Source organism: Pygocentrus nattereri, chromosome 12 (genome assembly GCF_015220715.1).
Source record: "Pygocentrus nattereri isolate fPygNat1 chromosome 12, fPygNat1.pri, whole genome shotgun sequence".
Lineage (NCBI taxonomy): Eukaryota > Metazoa > Chordata > Actinopteri > Characiformes > Serrasalmidae > Pygocentrus > Pygocentrus nattereri.
Genome location: NC_051222.1, coordinates 7218390 through 7239743, shown reverse-complemented (window position 1 = coordinate 7239743; position 21354 = coordinate 7218390). Strand labels below are relative to the sequence as shown.

Here is a 21354-nt window from a genome sequence, read left to right as displayed (position 1 = left end):
TTGCTTTTGCCTTCGACTGTTCCTGGTTTTGTTTTGTTCCCTTCTGTCATGTCAGTGCCCGTTCCTGTTCCTGTGGTGGTTCCCGTTCCTGTGTCTCCTTTTGTTTCTGTCCCGGTTTCTGTTTGTGTGCCTGTTCCTGTTCCCCTCTTGTTTGCATGGTCTGTGGTCTGGTGGCTTTTTGTGGTGTGCCTCCTCATCCTCCCTCTGTGTTTCGTCCTCATTCTGTTTTTCCTCTGTTCCTGTATCTGGTTTTGTGTCGCCCGTTTCTGTTCCTGCTCCGGCTGCTGTTCCTTGTTCTCTGTCTGTGTCTGCTCCTGTTCCACGTTCTTGTGTCTCTCTTCTTGTTTTGTCTCCTGTTTCAGTGTCTGTGCCCTTGTCTTCTGTCCCTTGTTCCCGTGTTCCCACTCCTGTGCCCATTTCTTGACTTCCGTTCCTGTGCCTGCATCAGTTTCCATTTCTGCTCATGTTTCTGTGCCTATATCTATATATATAATAGCTTTATTGGATTACGCCTTCAGCCCCAGTGGTGTCATCATTGACGACCACAAGGTTGATGCTGTGGTGAAATGGCCCACTTCCGCTTCAGTCAGAGTTATAACTTTTTCTACGATTTGCCAACTTCTACCGATGCCTTATTTGAAGCTTCAGCTGCATTGCTGCGCCTCTCACTGCCCTTCTCAATGATCCCCCTAGAAAACAGGTACGTACTTACAGGTACCCTTACTTTTTAGTCACACAAACTCACAACCATGCAAAATAATAACAGAGATTGTAAACTCTTGGCCATTGTGCTTAATGCTCAAAAGATTCTAGAGTACCTGCATACAGCTAAATATCTCAATCCTCGACAAGCACGCTGGTCATTATTCTTTTCTAAGTTCATATTTTGTATTTCTTTTTGCCCCGGATCTCTCAACACAAATGCTTTGTCTAGAGTTTATCAAGATAACAAGGAATGAAAGTAAACTAACCTGGAGAAAATCTCTCCCTCAATTTTAGCATTTCTTCTATTTGTTGGGAGATTAATAAGGAAAGAGAAAGAATTCTGGAAAACTTAACTATACCCAATCAGTGTCCCTCAGGTAAAATATACGTCCCCAAACAGCTCAGGGATAGACTTATGATGTCCAGTCATCACTCACCTTGGGTAATCCAGGTGAGACCCGAACTTAGTAACTTATATCTAATTACTACTTTTGGGAATCAATGAACATGGACATTCATACATTCCTGTCTTCCTGTTCTACACGCTCAGAGTGTAAAACAATAAAGACATTGTCAGCTGGTAAACTCATGCTTTCGCCCATGCCTGCTAGACCCTGGTCTCACATTGACATTGATTTTGTCACCAACCTGCCACAATCACAGGGATTCATTACCATTTTTGCTATTGTAGATAGGTTTTCTCACAGTGTACATTTCATTCCATTAACTTCTCTACCTACTACATTCCAAACAGCCAAAACATTAGTAAATCATGATACTTTGGGATACCAGAGGACATGTTCTCTGACAGGAGTCCCCAGTTTTCATCACAGGTTTGGTCTGCTTTTTTTGAGCACATAGGAGTTTCAGGTAGTCTAGCTTTGGGGTATCACCTGCAATCTAATGGCCAGTGTGAACATGTGAATGAAGAATCTCAGTTCTGAATCTCAAATCTGACATAGGCAGAAATGTCTCAGAACTCTTTGATAAGCTCAGCTACTGGTATTACCCCATATCAGTGTTTTCAACCTCCAGTGGCTTCTTGGACAGGAATCTTGTTGGATGTTTCCACTGTGGACAAGTGCATGCAATGTAGTGAGGCAGTTTGGGAGAAAACTCACCAAGAATTGAGACTGTCCTTTAACGAAAGTCAGGCAGATTGTCACTGTGGAGACCAGGTTTGTCCACTAGGGGGTGTGCAGAAGGAAGTAGGACATTGAACCATAAATATGAGGTCATGTACGTCTAGGTTGTTGATGACAAACACGCATACAGACACCTGCCAACTGAAATCCTCGGCTTGAAACAGGAAGACATACTTTGCCAATATGTACATATGGTGTTTACTGTTTCAATATCTCAATCTCGATCTTGTAAAAGACAAGATGTTGTTTCATGACTTGCATGCATTGAATGCATGCCTTCAACTTGGACTGATATACGCACTGTGCCTAAACTTGTCCAGGTGCATGAACAGCACTTTTAATTCCTCTTAGGAAAGGCTTAAATGTCTGTTTGTTAAGCCCTTATTTTTCCTTGTTTTAATGGGAAAAATAGGATTAGCACCTGCATTTATGAAGTCATTGACTGCATGATTAGAAATGATCACCTGTTGAGCTTTTTCATTTGAATGCTTTGCAACTGTGTAGTTTCTGTAAGTAAGTAACAAAGTACTTAAGTACAAAGAAAACCTAGAAGATGAAGTCAAAAATGTGATCACTTCCCAAATACACAGTCTGAATAAAGGTACTGTGCAGGTACAGTTCTGTTCACCAAGATACAAACAATGTTAATGTTTCTTCAAAGGTGTTTTTGTGGTTTTAAGGTCCAATTGTGTACCTTCAATACTTTTTTCAGGAAAAAGTACATATTTGTGCCTTTTTATGATCTAATTTCTTAAAACAAAACAACAAAAAACTTGGAGACATGACAGGGTGTGTGGCAATAACACAGTAAAAAAATCTAACTGCAAATGAATGCGGCACAATTATGTTCCCTACATAAAGGCACTGAAGACGTATGACGAGTGATCAGACGAGAAAACAATGTCTTAAAACTGAATAGTAATTATTTTGAAGCATGATAAGATGAACTATTAGCTTACATCGATGAACTTGAATGTGTAAACGGTCAGTTTATACATTTATAATTTGATGTGATTATGGTTTCACTGTCCAGAAATTTCAGGCATTCATGCCGCATTCTTTTTCTTTCTCTTTCTTTCTCTCTCGCTATCTCTCTCTCAATCTCCCTGCGCTATCTTTCTTTCTTTTTATCTTTTCCTCAGAAGAGGCAGTTATAGCAGTAACAGCCAGTCACACAGAATTACGTGTTCCCGCAAGCCTGAAGACCACTCAGTATGAAACCACTGAGCTTTCACATTGCTCAACTTGGATAGCAGCCTAGGCAAACTTGAAGTGGCTTGGGTACTAAAACATTGACCAGGGATCATCATATGTTATAATCTAATTGTACATGTTTTAATTTAATCTTTAATCCTAACCTATTAAAACAGTCTGAAGCAATCAATCAGTTCCTGTTGCAGTTACAAATTGCAGAAAATATTTGGGATCATGTCTGGGGAAAAGGTTTTAATAATAATCAGTCTAAAAACACAGTCTAACAAACACACACAAATAAGTACAATTACAATATATTTGCATAGACGTTTTTTACTTTTTTCATCACTAAAAAAAAAGCATGCAGCCCCTGAAACAATTTGTGATCTAGAACTGACCATCCAGCATCAGACCTTACCTGACCTCGCTTATGCCCTTGTGTCTGAATTTCATCAAATCCTCACAGCAATGTTCCAACATCTACTATAAAGGTTTTGTGATTTTAACCTTGGAACACAATTTTAGACATGTACACTACCAGTAATCTTGTTGGTGATTACTTGATGCGTGAAAACCTTCGCAAACACACAGTATTTTTTGATTGACGCACTCAGTGCTACTCACAATTTTATATGCAATAATACTTTACTTCTGCTTTTTGGGCGAATATAGAAAAATGCATATAACTTTAATAACTGTTCATGTATAGCAATAATAGTAGACACAAATTAAGATTTGCCTGACTTACCTATGTTCTGTTTTCCTTTATGAGTTTGACCCTGTGTCAACATCATATCTAACTGATTTAATTATGCGTACAAGTTTCTAAGTTGGGTTGTCTAAGGTTGTCTTTTTTCAACTTTCTTAATTTTTAAGCATACATAATATGTACGGTACACTATATTACCTAAAGTTCTTTTGAATTCAGGTGTTCCAGCCACTTCCATGGCCACAGGTATATAAAGCCAAGCCTCTAGGTCTGCAGACTGCTTCTGCAGACATTAGTGAAAGAATGGGTCGCTCTCAGGAGCTCAATGAATTCCAGCATGGTACCGTGATCGGACGCCACCTGTGCAGCAAGTCCAGTCGTAAAATTTCCTCACTACTAAATATTCCACAGTCAACTGTCAGTGAGATTATTACAAAGTGGAAGCGATTGGGAACGACAGCAACTCGGCCACGAAGTGGTCAGCCACGTAAAATGACAGAGCGGGGTCAGCAGATGCTGAGGTGCATAATGTGCAGAGACTACTGACCTCAACCCCACAAAACACCATTGGGATGAATTAGAGCGGAGACGAGCCCTAAAATCTTCTAATTGGCTGCTCTTAGGTGTACTCGGATGAGGTTCAAAGGCAACCTGGCGTTCCTTCTGTAGGAACCCCCCACAATGGAGGTTTGTAAGTCAAATTTAAAGACCCATTTATTTTCTCAGGCATTTGAGTCCTTATAATGACTATGTATTCAGTATCTGTTCTGTATTGGTTTCTTCTGCCTTGCCAGTGTAGCTCTTCTATTTTATATATATAAAATACCACAGATGGGGGTTGTGCTCACAGCCCAACACCGTGCAGGATGCTTGGCATTTGCCAGAGAACACCAGGATTGGCAAATTCGCCACTGGCGCCCTGTGCTCTTCACAGAAGAAAGCAGGTTCACACTGAGCACATGTGACAGACGTGACAGAGTCTGGAGATGCCGTGGAGAGCGATCTACTGCCTGCAACATCCTTCAGCATGACCGGTTTGGCAGTGGGTCAGTAATGGTGTGGGGTGGCATTTCTTTGGAGGGCCGCACAGCCCTCCATGTGCTCGCCAGAGGTAGCCTGACTGCCATTAGGTACCGAGATGACATCCTCAGACCCCTTGTGAGACCATATGCTGGTGCGGTTGGAGGTCATACAGGCACGTGGAGGTCACACACAATACTGAGCCTCATTTTGAATTGTTTTAAGGACATTACATCATACATAAGTTGGATCAGCCTGTCGTGTGTTTTTCCACTTTAATTTTGTGTGTGACTCCAAAACCTCCATTGGTTAATAAATTTGATTTTCATTGATGGTTTTTGTGTGATTTTGTTGTCAGCACATTCGACTTTGTACATGTGACCCGAGGGCTACCTGATTCCAAATTGTGACCCGAGGGCTACCTGATTCGATTATTATTCGGTAACCAACCCAAAGAATTACCTAAATAAGGCACGCAGAGACGTTAAGAGGCTGGTATATTAACAGGTTTATTAAGGATAGAAAATTTGACAGCTGCACACATCATAGCGATCAGACCCACTTCTAAAATCACATCACCCTAGCACAATCTGGGCCTCGATGGGTTATTAATTACTAATGGTAAAATAACCACGCATAAAAAAAAGGAAGGAACCACAATACCAGCCTAGGTTCAACCCCCCATACTAAATTACACACTGTGATTAAATAAAATCAGTAGACAATGAAAAGAGATTACATAAATATACTTCCAGTCACCCACACTAATCAAATCAAAAATAAACCAAACGTGACACAGCAACCTTCAATATAGGTGGGACAGAAACCCGGCTTAAATGAGCTGAATATCCTCTACCTTTCAGCGTGCGCCTCCTAACCGTCCTTCCTAAATTAAAAAGGCACCAGATTAACCAGGGGTAAAATATATTAGGGGCTGCCCTGGGTCAAAAAGCCTCCCAATAATATACTAAAATATTCCTTTATTAACTATTTAAAAATGATGTTATGCAGAGGTATTAAAAAAGGGGAAGAAGAAAAAGCAGTGGCTATTGTTGCTGACCGTACAGACCGGTTAACTGTAGCAGGTGGAATGCACAGCGCAACTTCACTTTGTAGTACTTCAGATATCCCCAGGGGCTCACACAATATCTGTCACGCCACACTGCTGATTCAGAAAGCCCCCCACTCTCCCTTTAAAATAAATAAACAAACCATCATTAAGACACTAAACTGGGACCTCCTGTGGTTATTATTAATAAAAACCACCAATACCTGACAATACTACGACAGTAATACATATCGTAACTGCCAGCATTTACAAAGCATTTAAACAGCAACCGTACCTGTGTAAATGTGGGCTTCTCGCACACACACGGCGCCAGCAGGCTCAGTCACGTTCCTATGGTCTTCCCCAAAAGTTTAACATGCACATTAGCAACATACAGCTTCACGGATCTTCCCGACGCCGAGCTCAGATTTGCCCCCACGAGATCAAACGATACTTCGTTCTCCCTGCGCGAGACTATATAGCGGGTGAAGCCGAGATCAATCAAAACACCAGTGTCAAAATAAAAGCCCCCTCTATGCTTCTACCCATCACATACAGAACAAAGTATTCAGTGAGAATTGCTGAGTGTTTTGTCTCGTTGTGATTAGCTAGTAGGGTTTATTTTAACTGATTGTTGTGCAGCAACTTGGCCGACACGTAAATGTTCTGTAGAAATAAAGTTGACTTGGCTCTCCTGCCGCTCTCTCTCTCTCTCTCTCGGCGCGTTCTCTCTCTCTCTCGGCGCGTTCTCTCTTTCTCTCTCGGCGCGTTTTCTCTTTCTCTCTCGGCGAGTTCTCTCTCTCTCTCGGCGCGTTCTTTCTCTCTCTCGGCGCGTTCTCTCTCTCTCGGCGAGTTCCCTCTCTCTCTCTCGGCGAGTTCTCTCTCGGCGCGTTCTCTCTCTCTCTCTCGGCGCGTTCTCTCTCTCTCTCGGCGCGTTCTCTCTCTCTCTCTCGGCGCGTTCTCTCTCTCTCGGCGCGTTCTCTCTCTCTCTCTCGGCGAGTTCTCTCTCTCTCTCGGCGCGTTCTCTCTCTCTCTCTCGGCGAGTTCTCTCTCTCTCTCTCTGCGAGTTCCCTCTCTCTCGGCGAGTTCCCTCTCTCTCTCTCGGCGCGTTCTCTCTCTCTCGGCGAGTTCTCTCTCTCTCTCTCGGCGAGTTCTCTCACTCTCTCGGCGCGTTTTCTCTCTCTCTCGGCGCGTTTTCTCTCTCTCTCGGCGCGTTCTCTCACTCTCTCGGCGAGTTCTCTCACTCTCTCGGCGAGTTCTCTCTCTCTCTCTCGGCGAGTTCTCTCTTTCTCTCTCGGCGCGTTCTCTCTCTCTCTCGGCGAGTTCTCTCTTTCTCTCTCGGCGCGTTTTCTCTCTCTCTCGGCGCGTTTTCTCTCTCTCTCGGCGCGTTCTCTCTCTCTCTCGGCGCGTTCTCTCTCTCTCTCTCTCTCTCGGCGAGTTCTCTCTCTCTCTCGGCGAGTTCTCTCACTCTCTCGGCGCGTTTTCTCTCTCTCTCGGCGCGTTCTCTCTCTCTCTCCGCGCGTTTTCTCTTTCTCTCTCGGCGCGTTCTTTCTCTCTCTCGGCGAGTTCTCTCTCTCTCTCTCTCTCTCTCTCTCTCGGCGAGTTCTCTCTCTCTCTCTCGGCGAGTTCTCTCTCTCTCTCTCGGCGCGTTCTCTCTCTCTCTCGGCGAGTTCTCTCTCTCTCTCTCTCTCTCTCTCGGCGAGTTCTCTCTTTCTCTCTCGGCGCGTTCTCTCTCTCTCTCGGCGCGTTCTCTCTCTCTCTCGGCGCGTTCTCTCTCTCTCTCTCGGCGAGTTCTCTCTTTCTCTCTCGGCGCGTTCTTTCTCTCTCTCGGCGAGTTCTCTCTCTCTCTCTCGGCGAGTTCTCTCTTTCTCTCTCGGCGCGTTCTCTCTCTCTCTCGGCGAGTTCTCTCTTTCTCTCTCGGCGCGTTCTCTCTCTCTCTCGGCGCGTTCTCTCTCTCTCTCGGCGAGTTCTCTCTTTCTCTCTCGGCGCGTTCTCTCTCTCTCTCGGCGAGTTCTCTCTCTCTCTCTCGGCGAGTTCTCTCTTTCTCTCTCGGCGAGTTCTCTCTTTCTCTCTCGGCGCGTTCTCTCTCTCTCTCGGCGAGTTCTCTCTTTCTCTCTCGGCGCGTTCTCTCTCTCTCTCGGCGCGTTCTCTCTCTCTCTCGGCGAGTTCTCTCACTCTCTCGGCGCGTTCTCTCTCTCTCTCGGCGCGTTCTTTCTCTCTCTCGGCGAGTTCTCTCTTTCTCTCTCGGCGCGTTCTCTCTCTCTCTCTCTCTCTCTCTCTCTCTCTCTCTCTCTCACCCCTGCACTGACCAGTGCTCAGGAGTCACAACCCTTCGGGGAGCACGGGGTGGTCAGTCTTGTGGAGAATGACTCATTCCCAGACATCATCATCACGCCAGACTTACAGGACTGTGAATGGCCCCTTCCGAAGTTTGAGGGGGTGTCTGGAATGAACTTGGGGACAGAGTCTGGTAAGCCGCTGTGCACAGCCTGTGTGAAGGTGCTGAATAAGAGAAGACTGCGCTGCAGAACTGACACACTCTGGTGTGATGGTTTTAATCTGAGTGATGATGTGAAGCCAGAGTGGAGAGCACTATATAAACCACCATTACCTGAAAATGTTGCTGACCTGCAGTGGAGGATTTTACACGCTGGTGTCTCAGTCAACACATTTATTTCTGTTTTAAACCCTGAGATTTTACCACAGTGTACGGTTTGTCTTCAAAGAGAAACTGTATTTCATGCTGTTATGCATTGTTTTAGACTTTTTTGTTATAAGTACAACAAGAAAGAGAAGTCTAAGTGCCAACTGATCAAATTCATCCTTGGGCAGGGCTCTCTTCTCTCTCTGCCTCTCTCTCTGTCTCTAGCTCTCTTTCTTTCTTTTTTAATTTCTCTCTCTCTCTCTCTGAGTTTGAGGAGTGGGTGAATGAGCTCCTGTGTAACTAAAAGGTTCGAGCTGGTTAAAAAGGCTACAGCCCAGGCCAGGCGACACCTCCAGGGTAATAAGGGACCCCCCTCTTAAAGTTCTGCCGCTTCTATCCTTTGTACTTTTTTTTTTTATTTTTTATTTTACTAGCCTCAAGCCTGTTGGTGTTGGTGTCTATGATGTCTGTGTTGCACATAGGCAGTCAGTCATAGTTAAAGTAACACTCGTTAGTGAGTTTGTATGTTTCACAAGTGTCTCTAACAGTTGAACTGAAATTGTAAGCCAAAATCTGGCATAGCTTGCAAATTCATCACATCTTACATATGTGTTATAGACATACTGGACACATTTTAATGATTTCACTTCAAAGCATGTCGAATCTAAACTGAACATAATGCTTTGTACTGTTAAACTGAAAAGCAGTTAGTACAGTGGAAAAACTTGCAATGCACATGCGACATTAGTTTTCCTTACTAACATGCAGAATATGTGCCAAAATGCAAGGTAAACTCTCCATTAGACTTTATCATTTCCTTTTCATTTCATTTCATGTAAATGCATTTGAGAACACATTTGCATTTAAAACAAAACATGTGATAAAAGGAACGGCTGTACTGTGCCTTCATTCACATAACACTTTCATTACATGACTAATATACTTGCAGTACTTCAAACTGTGCCAGTTTGGCACAAACTCCCCTCCATTAAACGCATTATGTGAACACAATAATTGCTAAAACAAGATGATATAAAGAAAGCAACTGGATTTATGTGACGTTTTCTTGGCGTGCAACTGCTTAGAACAAAAACATCATAAGCATGTCTTTACATTTTTCTCTCATATGAGCTGGACTGTTGCTGTGATACTATGTTTTCTTTTCAGCCAAATTTAGCTGTGACTTCCCTAAATGTGGCATTAAGATATGCTGAATTATAAAGAAAATCACTAAAAATATTTATTATAGAATTGTTATTTACCTTTATTTAACAGGTGACTCCAATGGGCTTCGACTGTCTCAGATTTCCCAGGTTTATCAAAAATGTTCTACTCCTAAAAGATATGCCGTAAATAATGAGACGATCTTCTACCAAAGGCTTCACAGTCACAAAACTTTATCAGTTTCTAGATCACAATGATCAGCCTTGGGTTACTGAGCAAAAATATATATGTGTCGAGAAAATTAACATGCAAACGTACAAACATAAAGTTGCTACCAGCCTCTGTGCAGCCTCTGACTTGAGTGAATTAATTGAGACAAGAAGGTGTGAAGCATTCGTTTTACCAGTAGACACGTGTAACTCCGCCTCTTTTGAGTAGCACCAATGATAGGCATAACCATAGCTGGAGAATCAAGCAGTGACTTGCCAATTACAGGAAATGTATATAGAAGGGGAAAAAAACCTTAGTGATCTTCATAATCTGATTTTTTTCTTATTAAGTTGGCTTGAAAAACATACAATAGTGGAGGGAGGTGCACACAGGTGGATTATATCCTTGCTAAATGAGATTGGAGATTGTAAAGTGGGATTGTAAAAAGGGAGTAAAGGACTTGTATCGTTTGGCTAAACAGAGAGATAGAGCTGGAAAGGATGTACAGCAGGTTAGGCTGATAAAGGATAGAGAGGGAAATGTACTAGTGAGTGAAAAGAGAGTGTTGAGTAGATGGAAGGAGTACTTTGAAGAACTAATGAATGAGGAAAACGAGAGAGAAAGGAGGACAACGGGGGGAGAGATAGTGGATCAGGAAGTGCAGAGAATTAGTAAGGTGGAAGTGAGGGCAGCTTTAAAAAGGATGAAGAATGGAAAGGCAGTTGGTCCAGATGACATACCTGTGGAGGTATGGAGATGTTTAGGAGAGAAGGCAGTGGACAGTGAGAGGATGCCTGATGAGTGGAGAATCAGTGTACTGGTCCCCATTTTTAAGAACAAGGGTGATGTGCAGAGCTGCAGTAACTACAGAGGTATAAAGTTGATGAGCCACACCATGAAGGTATGGGAAAGAGTTGTTGAAGCAAGGCTAAGGTGAGCAGCAGCTTGGTTTCATGCCCAGAAAGAGTACCACAGATGCAATTTTTGCACTGAGAGTGTTGGTAGAGAAGTACAGAGAAGGTCAGAAGGAGCTACATTGTGTCTTTGTGGATCTAGAGAAGGCATATGATAGGGTGCCAAGAGAGGAACTGTGGTACTGTATGAGGAAGTCAGGTGTAGCTGAAAAGTATGTTAGGGTGGTGCAGGACATGTATGAGGATAGTGGGACAGTGGTGAGGTGTGCAGTTGGAGTGACAAATGGTTTCAAGGTGAAGGTAGGGTTACATCAGGGATCAGCTTTGAGCCCCTTCTTGTTTGCAATGGTGATGGACAGGTTGACAGATGAGGTCAGGCAGGAGGCTCCATGGACCATGATGTTTGCAGATGACATTGTAATCTGTGGTGAGAGTAGAGAGCAGGTGGAAGAGAATCTGGAGAGGTGGAGGTTTGCACTGGAGAGGAGAGGAATGAAGGTCAGTAGAGATAAGACGGAATACATGTGTGTGAATGTGAGGGAGGCAGGTGGAAAGTTGAAGATGCAAGGAGTAGAGGTCGTAAAGGTGGATGACTTCAAATATCTTGGGTCAACCATCTAGAGCAATGGACAGTGTAGAAAAGAGGTGAAGAAGAGGGTGCAGGCAGGATGGAGTGGGTGGAGACGGATGTCAGGGCTGATGTGTGACAGAAGGATAGCAGCAAGAGTGAAAGGGAAGGTTTATAAGACAGTAGTGCATCCTGCTATGATGTATGGTTTGGAGACTGTGGCTCTGTCTAAAAGACAGGAGGCTGAGCTGGCGGAGGTGGCGGAGATGAAGATTTTCGTTGGGAGTGACAAGGCTGGACAAGATTAGAAATGAGCAGATCAGAGGGACAGTGAAGGTGGAGCAGTTTGGAGATAAAGCCAGAGAGGTCAGGTTGAGATGGTTTGGACATGTGTTGAGGAGGAATAGTGGATATATTGGGCAAAGAATGTTGGAGATGGAGCTGCCGGGTAGAAGGAGAAGAGGTAGACCTCAGAGAAGGTTTATGGATTAAGTGAAGGTGGACATGGAGATGGTTGGTGTGAAAGTAGAGGAGACAATGGATAGGGCAAGATGGAGGCAGATGATCCGCTGTGGCGACCCCTAAAGGGAGCAGCTGAAAGAAGAAGAAGAAAGACAAGTTGTCTTGAAAAAGCCTATTTACTGTTCTTCATAAAGTTATTATTATTATAATAATCTCAAAAAAATCCTTAAATCTAAAATGCTCCATCCTTAAACTGACACTGACATTAAGGCAGCATCGAATTGAAGGTGGCACTCAGTTTAAGGTAGCACTAAATTTAAAGTGGCAATAAATTTAAGGTGGCATTGAATTTAAAGTGGCATTAAGTTTAAGGTATCAGATTTAGAGATTTAGAATAGATTTAGAGTAGCATTCAATTTAAGGTGGCACTGAATTACATTTAACATATGGACATATGGTCTGTTAAATGCTTTTGGCACATCCTCTTGCTGCTTGGCGTGGATGAACTTGAACTATGCAGCAGCGAACAACCAGATGTCCATGTATGGCAGTAACAGAATGTGTCATGTTTGCAGTCCAGTGCTGAGATTTAACACTGGAAGGCACACTGATTTGCAGATGCAATAGTTGATAAATGTGTCTTTCTCCATTTGGAGTGAGAATCAAAGTGGATTGATTTCTTTCATCTTAAAATGAAATAATATTAATCATATATAATCTTATAATATATACAACAAGGACGACTTAATTCGAAACACATTTTACAGTCACTGGTGTTATATGAATATGGTGTAACACCAGTGACGTGACACCAGTGACATTTTGGTTAAAATTTAGGATTTTGTAAATTGACTCAGTGGCAATAAGGTAAGCTTGTGCAACTATGTAAAGTCAGTAATGAAAATCATATATGGCATTACTTTGACAACATTTTAATCACCCAGCCATTAAAGCTCATAGCACTGGTGACACATGGAATTATGTGCTGCCTCATAAACATTATTATTAATACATTAATGAAATATAGTGAGCAAGTATAGAATGTCCTTCTCATGCCTCGAGATGCTTCCTCTCTGATGAGCCTTGACTCAAGGAAGCAGTTTAACAGTGGAGAATAGAGTTAAAAATGCAATGTTAAAATGTAACATAAGAGTCCTGGTAACACCAGTGACCATAATCTCAAAATGTAGTCTAGTGAAATGCAGTATAATGTTAATGATATGAATTGTAAATATTATTCTGTTTAATAAAAAATCCTAATATAAACCGCTTAAAAATATTGTTTTGTATTAAAAATGGTTCTGATAAAAAAAAGAAAAAAGAAGAAACCATAAGGGAAAAATATTTGATTTAGATCAACTTTGTAAACATGCATACCGACTTTTTGAGCTGTGCCTAATAGTGTAAGCATCCTTTTAAGCCCTGCAACCTTTGCAATAAGTTTTAATTGATTTTTTAAATTTTGCAATTTTTAAATTTAAAACAATGTAGACAATATAATAATGGGCTGTTATACGGACTCAGAACTGGCCTTTAACTTTCCACATTTCATCTTTGCACCCTAACCTTGTAACCTTGTGTTTTAGTGACATGCCATCCAACAGTTTTTGAAGGAACCAATTCAGCATATACACTGAAAAAAGTGAAACACCCATGTCATTTATTTGAAGTGTATTTGTATGTTGGTCTAATTGAAAATTATGATTTCTGGTTAAAACCTGTTTTGTTCAGTTTGCCCAAAAGCAAATACCACTCTTCAGAAAACAACGTAAAATAAATAATTTTGCTAAAATAATATTTTCACTTCAAGCCAGACGTTTAATGTCACGTGACCACATGACGTCACATCAGCTCAGTTCTTGTCAAGTTCGGCGGGCGCCATTACTTTGCTTTCAAAGTGATGCTCGTCAGTTTTGGACGGCTGTTTTAAACAAGGTAAGAATTCAAAAGTCTATTTCATAAAGCCAGTATGTGTTTATATGCAGAAATATGGTTTAGTGTCATGACAGGCAGTTAAGTGTTACTGTCTTTACGTTTTGCTAGTGAGTTAGCTAGCTAATGCTAATGCTAGCTAGCTAGCTATACCAGGGTATTTTCAAAAACGTAAGTTAGCGTGCATCTAGCTAGCTAAAGAAAATGAAGAAAAGGTTAAGTGTGTTTTTAAACATTATGTGTTGTGCGTTTATATATGTGATTGCGCTTTTTGACTCAGTTTAACAGAATATTTTGGGGTGATGCCTGTGATTAGCGGTTTGGGGGGCGGGGCTAGAGTTATTCGCGTTTTTCGCCTTCGTGAGGCCGTTCGTCAGTGACTGTCCACATGGTCTTTGCAAGAAAAACGGTGGTGTCGTTTATTTAGTGTGTTTTATATAATGTTAGGTCTAATATAAAATCATGATTTCTGGTTCAAGCCTGATTTGTTCAGTTTGTGCAAAAAAATATAAAATCAATATTTTTAGGTTTTAATGCCACATGACCTCGTAGATGTTTGCTCACCTCTTGCAGGAAACTCTTTTAAACAAGGTTTGAACGTCTATTTTTAGGAGAATGCTTATTTTTCATACTTAGTGGCAGTGTAGGCAACCAGTTATTGCTTTCCACACTGTCTTTATGTTCTCGGTGCAAGGGAGCTTGCAAGCTAACGCTAGATAAACAAAAAAAAAAAAAAAAGAAAGAAACCGAATTAATACGTTTTCCAGGATTTCTGTGTAGTCATAAATGCATACAATTAAAATAAGTATGTATAGATCTGTCATGCCACTGTCTTCAACTCGGTTTTACAAAATGTTTTTGGGCAGTGCCAGTGGTCAGCGTCGTGAAGAGATAACGTGAAAGTCTGGGGGGCTACATATATTAGCGTTTTTCCTCTTTCATGTAGGTCCTGCATCGTTAAACCACCTGAATGCGTATGGAGTCAAATTAGGGTCTTTAATGGTGACGAGAAAAAAAATATATCGCAAATATAAGATTAGCATTTTGCATTTTACGTTCCTATTTTGTTTTTGCAATACTTTCCCTCTTTTGCGTTTCTTTCTTTTCTTTGCGCGTCACTGCTTTTCTTTGCGTCTCGCATTTTACGTTCCTAATTTTTTTTCGCGCTTCTCTCTTTTCTTTGCTCTGGTTTTACCCTCTGTGTGGGGGCGGGGAAAGAGGCGTGGCCAAGAGCGAAAGGCGTGTCGTGAACGTTCCGCGTCATCAGTTGGAGCCACCGTTACACAGCGCGGCAATTCGGTTTACTGGTATCATGGCAGACGGTCGCCCAGCTGGACCACAGGTATATACACTTTATAGATTGATGGTAATAATCGACTTTTATAGACATATTATCTAATTCGGCAGCTGGATTTGTTTTCACTTACTAAACTGTGCAGTGTGATCAGGACTGTGAGAAGAGTCGGCCAGCTAGCTAACATGGTAACCATGGATACCAGTTCCACTATATAGCCAAATGGTTCCCACGGCGTCCACCGCTGGATCCCAAACCGTATTTCTTTAAACATATTATCTTGGTAAACGGTAAAGTGAGATAATGAACTCCAGTAAGTTAATTACGAGCTAACTTCAGTTAGTTTGAGCAGTGGGCTGGGCTGGTTGTAGCTGCTTTTATGTCTTCAAGAAATGTTAAATGAAGACTTTTAATTTAGGACCCATAATTTAGGCCATGCATGTGGAGGTAGTTGGTTGTTAGTCATGGAGCTAGCTGGGTTAACCTTACTCTGTATAATACACTGTTAACGGACACTTTATATTTAACAGAAAGAGTATCCTGATGTCACTACGGCCACTCAGACTCTTATACATTAGCTGACCCAAAGCTTAAGTCAACAGGGAGGTCAGGTCCAGCAACCGAGACAACCCCTCCCAACCCCACCTCCTTCTCCTGTTCCTCCTCCTCAACCATGCCTAGCACAGGATATGGCGGTTAACAATTACCTTTGCTGATTTAATTGTATGCTTATACTTATGAACAGTTTCTTGTATATCTGTAACATTCTGTTTGTTGCTTGCAGGTCATTTCCTGGTTTCTTTAAAGGGGCAGCACAAAAAAGGAAATTTGGTAGACCACTTGTCCAAGCTAAGCCACAAAAAAAAAATTGGAAGCCATTTGTTATTAATGTATTCCTCCTTAACAAGAGCACTGACACTTCACCCTCACCTGCTGAGGAACTGGAGTTACTCCAAGCTGGTTTGGGAAAGCGCACCATTTCAATTTCTGCAGAGTTGACACATTCTGAAGTAAGTTTAGATGTAACTTGTTAAATCTGTTTTTTTAGTATTGTTTGTGTATGTGTGTGTCCTTTAACGTCTGACATAAAAAGCTGCAGTATATGCTTTCCTAGCTGTTAGTACTGTCCGCATAAACATGAAACACTGCTGTATACGACAGTTTTCACCAGTTATCTTTTCTCTTACATTAGGCAATTTAGATTATGTTATTAAGTTTCAGGTCCCCTGAAATGCTCAGACCATGTGAATTCCCTGTAACTCTTTGTTCTTCTCTTTACTTTCTGTAGTTATGCAGCTTTCTTGAGGCAGAATTTCCCAAAATGAAGTCACTAACTGGAGGGTGGCTACTGTATAAGGCACCAGGTGCAGTGTCATGCTGAGCTAGACAGGCCATGTCAAAGCATAGACATGTGCAGTCACTTTAATATAGCTATTTTAAATATTTTGTATGTACCTGGACAGCAGACTTTTACATCATTAAGTTGGCTTGTCATTTTTTTTTCTTCTTCTTCTTCTGCACTCAAAATATAAAATGTTTCTCATCACACATTTTTTGAGCTAGAACCAGGAAACTTTACAGTATGGTAGAACCTATAGCCGAGGAGTGTGCTTGTGTGCACACTACACCACAGACACATTGCACCCTCCACACCACACACACACCACACTTCACACCACACACCAAACTTCCACACTTTACTATACCAAACACTACAAAAATACTGCACACACCATGCCGCTCACGCCAGTCATCACAGCATACACACACCACACAAACATACCACACATACTTTGACAAGTCTACTTAGTTTGTTTGCAAACTTTCCCTTTTTAGTTTTATTATTTTGATGTGATCTTACTTTTATTTAACATGTGTTTTTGAATGTGGCAATTATTTGTTCCAACTATGGCTGTACTTTATTATTGTACTGTCAGGAGGCAATGGAAGACGAAAACTTACTGTTGTACCACCAGATTCGGAGGGCTACACTGCAAGTCTTATCAAGACGGTGACTTCAACTGGAAAAACGGCAGTCTACATAGTTCCTCTGCAAGACGAACTTTCTCTTGATCCACTGCCATTCTCTGCAGAAGAATTTGAAAAGATGCCAAAGGCTGAGTGTCATCAGTGCAGAACCACTATGCCACTACAGGTGCTGTATTTGCATGTCAAATCCTGTGGTGGTGCAATTTCAACAGAAGATGAAGAGGTATGTAATTTCATGGTAGCACGTTTCATTTAAAGAGAAGTTTTCATTGTAAAAACATTGTTTTATGCAGAATATATGCACTCACTCCTTTATATTAGGTTCACCTACCTGTAGTCTGCATTCATAGTCTTTTAGCAGGTGTATCTATCATAGGTGCACTTTGTAGTCTTACAGTTGCATTATCTATTACCTAGTTCATTAATCGTCAGGACATCCACATTTGTAAATAAAAGTGCCAAAAAATATCCTTTGTGTCATGCCACAGAATAACTATTTTGGTTCTTTCTCTAAAGACCCTTTTAATGGATACATTATATGAAGGTTTTTTAAACTTTAAAAAGTTCATGACATTCACAATTTTAAAAAATTGTTCTTTTAATAAGCATTTCTCCTTTTTGTGCTGTTGGCCTACCCTGTAGAGTTCTAGACAATCCTTACTGCTCAGTTTGTTGCACTCATTGTCTAATCAGTGGTCAATTACTTTATATTTTTGTTTTTTAAAACTGCAACAAAATCACTGTCTGGTCCACTCGTCATGTCTGTGTCACTGTGGTGCTGAGAATAATCTACCACCAAAATAATACCTGTAGGGGTCCTGACCATTGAGGAACAGGGTAACAAAGTATGCAGAGAAACTGATTGAATACAGTCTGTAATTGTAGAACTACAACGTTGACCTAAATGGTACGTTAGACAGTGAGTGTAGATACAGGTAGGTGGTCAGTGATTCTGGTCAGTGATTGTGTATGTCCTGTTGTCTTTAAAATGTTCTGTTACCTTATTACTGTAGGTATTGTACTTTGTAACATTTTTTTTTAAAGATGTCTGTGACTGACAATGATGATGATGGTGGTGATATAATCACCAAAGAAAACAACGCTTCATCTTCCTCTAAACACTGTGAGGTGATATAGACATTTGCTTCCAGTTTGGTCAACTACATTATTTTTATTTATGACATCTAAATGTTAAATATTGTTTTGTCAGAGTTGCCTGTCAGTAAGAAGTGCAAGATCAATCATTCATTCAATTTCTTAACTGCTTCATCCTAGTCAGGGAGTGCAAGATCAACCAAATCTAATGTGCCATGATTGCAAGCAGTGTTATTTCATCATATTTTGTTTCTATAGCTTGTTTTATTTGGCTGTTTACAGGATGAGGCACAGTGTCCCATTTGTTTGAATGTATTTCCACAGAAGGACCTGCTTGTGCATGCAAGTTTATGTGGAGACAGGTATGTGGTGTTGTATGTGGTAACTTGTCAAAGCATCACAATCAACCATTTTTTTTCAGAATGTGTGCTTTGTGAATTTAGACTTTTAAAGTAAAGTATGTTATGATTCCTGTACACAGCCTGGATTGCATCACAAATGACATCCCTTACTGCACACCTGAATGCCAAGCAAAGAATCAGACAATAACATGGTCCAGTAACATTTATATTAAATAAAATTGTCACAGAATATCAGCAAATATTAAATGCTTTGATTTGATTAAATAATAATAATTATTCTTCACATAGTGAGGATGATGTCCTGCGTTTGCTTGCGAGTAAAGTTGATGGAAGCAGGGACTTCAAGATCTTTGTTTCTCGCACAGACTTCTTTCAACGAGCCATGCTGCAATGGCAACGGCAAAAGAGAGGATCCCTTGCTAACACTTTAAAAGTTAATTTTATTGGTGAAGCAGGTGTTGACACGGGTGCAATTAGAAAGGAATTTCTTACCAGTAAGTTATCAGCAACATTTCACTGGACATTTTCATTTAGAAACCGTTTACTTTCACTGTGTGGTTTACTTGGGTCTCTGCGAACCAATAAAATCACTTTGATATTTTATTGTAGAACTGGTCAGTGGCATAGAGGAACGGCTTTTTGAACATAGAGGGGACAGGCATGGAAAGAGTCCAGTGTACTCCATTAATGATATGGACAAAGGATTCTTCAAGTCAGCAAAATTTCTTTTTATTGGGAATTAATTGCATTTGTGACAATTAATTGCATTTGGCAAATGTATGTGTTCTTCTTTTTCTGTTTCAGGACTGCAGGAGAAGTGTTTTCGGTCAGTTTGGCTCAGGGTGGACCTGCTCCCTGTTTCCTCAGGAAGTGGTGCTATGATGTCATCTCAACAGGGGAATTAGATTAATCAAAACTGTCAAAAGATGATGTAGATGACTCTGAACTTTACAATTTGATTAAACAGGTGACAATGTTGTTTTGAATGAATTGGCATAATTCTGTTTTTCAAACTACCATTTTTGATAACTGTATGCTAACTGTCATGCATGCATTCTTTCATGTGAGGTTGAAGAAGCAAGTGATCTCTCTCCATGGAGCAATGCTATAATTGATTGTGGGTTTACTGGGGCGATCAACGAGGAGAACAGAAACGCAATCATAAGGTATGAAACATCTCAATGGAAGATAAAATACCAAGGACATATGGAGATAGCATACTTATATAGCTAATAAAGTTTGTTTTTATCTGAACCGATATCCATGTTGGCAGTTTTAACTCAATCACAATTTTAAGGTGTACTGTGCTAGACAATGGTCTAAACAAAACAAAACTAGGAACATCTCACAGTGTTACTTTGCGTTACGGCTGCCTACAGCGCATACATTTATGTGGTGTACCCTCTCAAAGGTCTATAGTGCTGCATGCAACTTTGCGTCTGATGCCAATGTTGAAGCAACTGCGCAAAGGTCTCCAGACCTACAATTTTGTGGAGGTCCTGGAGGCACACACAGAACTCTGCCAGCGTTTCTTTGTCCCTGGTTTGACGGATGATGATAAGGTTTAGTATAAAAACAATATTAATAATGCTTCTTCACTGTATACTGTCAATGATAAACTTAGATTTTAATTTTTAACACTGTATTGGTCCTGTCCTGAGTTGTATATTTACTTTTCTCTTAACATTTTTTTGACTCAGTACAGCTGTGTAACATCTTTACATAGTTTACAGTAAATTCCTGAGTGATCAATTTGTTGAAATGCAGCCTTTCATAACAAGGAAGAAGCTTTGTATAACAGTTGATATAGTGTGGCCTACATGACCTAAAAATATTTTAATGTGTCCTTAAGGTCGATGCAGATTTCATCATGCAGAATATACTCTCGGAAATGTCGGAGAAGGGGACGATTAGAGAAGCCTGTGAGAGTTCCCTCATCAATTTCTTTCAAGATTTCCTTCAAGAAATCGAAACTGCAGGTCAGTGTGTATGCTTTACAGTATTAGAAGAAGAAATTAATTTACATTGCTTTTTAGAAACTAGTTACAGTTAAACCATTTGAAAATGTTCAGCAAAGACATCCCTTGTGTTTTAGGAGGCGAATATGAAGTCCAGCCTGGCGCAGACGTCTCCTCCCTAACTGTGCCCTTTGTAATGCAGTGGCTTGCTGGTCAGGCACACAAGCCACTTCTTGCCTCTGAACTACAGGAGTTCAAGATTACACTAAAATTTGACCATGAGTGTACACTGAGAATGCCAGAACACAAAATATGCTTCCCTGTTGTAAGTGCGTGTGCAAAAACTATTACGTTTCCTACTGCACATATGACCAACTATGATGCATTTACATTTACATTTATGGCATTTAGCAGACGCTCTTATCCAGAGCGACTTACAAAAGTGCTTGTCATTACTTCAGAATATCTCATGTTAATAAAGGTCGACATAATTTTAAAGAGCTTTGCTCTAAATTGCTACCTGAAGTTATCTATGCATTGAGACCTAAACAAATACAACAAGTAGAAAAATACCTACAACTCAACACAGAGTCTACAGAACACTAAACCTGCTGAAAAAAAAGGGAAAAAAAAATAAAAAAGTTTGTAATATAGTGAACAATAAAAGAGGTGAAGATCTTTAATAGACAGTGTTAGTGATTAGATAAGTGTAGTGTAAAGAGATAGGTCGATGCATTTAGAACAATCATGGTACAAGCCATTCAGGCTGACCATGAATTTCACAGAGTTTAAATAGCTCAGTCAGGTGTGATGGGCTAAGGCGTACAGGGCAGGGGGTCTCAAGTCTAAAGCTGAGAACCTCTGGCTTAATCAGTTTCATTATGAATTGTTCATACACAGGTTAATAAAGTTATTCCAAAATGGAACTGGAATGTTTGAAG

At 40.9% G+C, this 21354-nt stretch overlaps 2 protein-coding genes across 8 annotated transcripts in view; one reads left to right on the top strand and one right to left on the bottom strand.

Moving 5' to 3' along the window:
* The window catches only part of LOC108437114 (GDP-L-fucose synthase-like), a 29304-nt gene extending 19261 nt beyond the window's left edge, over nt 1-10043 (bottom strand). For 2 of the 7 annotated variants that reach the window (XM_017713993.2, XM_017713995.2), the window contains exon 1: nt 9728-10043. The gene's annotated coding sequence lies outside the window, so the exon portion shown is untranslated. Of the gene's footprint in view, nt 1-6116; nt 6494-9727 lie in introns of those variants that run through there. The other 5 variants (XM_017713996.2, XM_017713994.2, XM_037543573.1 and 2 more) reach the window with 5 other exon arrangements.
* Nucleotides 10044-15047: 5004 nt separating this feature from the next.
* On the top strand, nt 15048-20856 carry zgc:112970 (uncharacterized protein LOC541543 homolog). Its single transcript, XM_017713984.2, has 14 exons — nt 15048-15057; nt 15794-16019; nt 16298-16373; nt 16947-17221; nt 18043-18126; nt 18376-18455; nt 18575-18646; nt 18744-18949; nt 19065-19167; nt 19260-19422; nt 19524-19621; nt 19867-20017; nt 20308-20434; nt 20551-20856. The coding sequence occupies exons 3-10, from the start codon at nt 16331-16333 to the stop codon at nt 19363-19365; spliced, it is 969 nt and encodes a 322-aa protein (XP_017569473.2). The 5' UTR covers nt 15048-15057; nt 15794-16019; nt 16298-16330; the 3' UTR covers nt 19366-19422; nt 19524-19621; nt 19867-20017; nt 20308-20434; nt 20551-20856.
* The last annotated feature ends 498 nt before the right edge of the window (nt 20857-21354 follow it).

What these genes read in the sequence shown, in the direction of transcription:
- zgc:112970 (XM_017713984.2), top strand. Translation starts at nt 16,331, where the DNA reads ATGAAGTCACTAACTGGAGGGTGGCTACTGTATAAGGCACCAG. An exon ending in GCTACTGTATAAGGCACCAG is followed by an intron (nt 16,374 to 16,946) that starts GTGCAGTGTCAT and finishes TTGTACTGTCAG; the next exon opens with GAGGCAATGGAAGACGAAAA. An exon ending in GCAAGTTTATGTGGAGACAG is followed by an intron (nt 18,456 to 18,574) that starts GTATGTGGTGTT and finishes TCCTGTACACAG; the next exon opens with CCTGGATTGCATCACAAATG.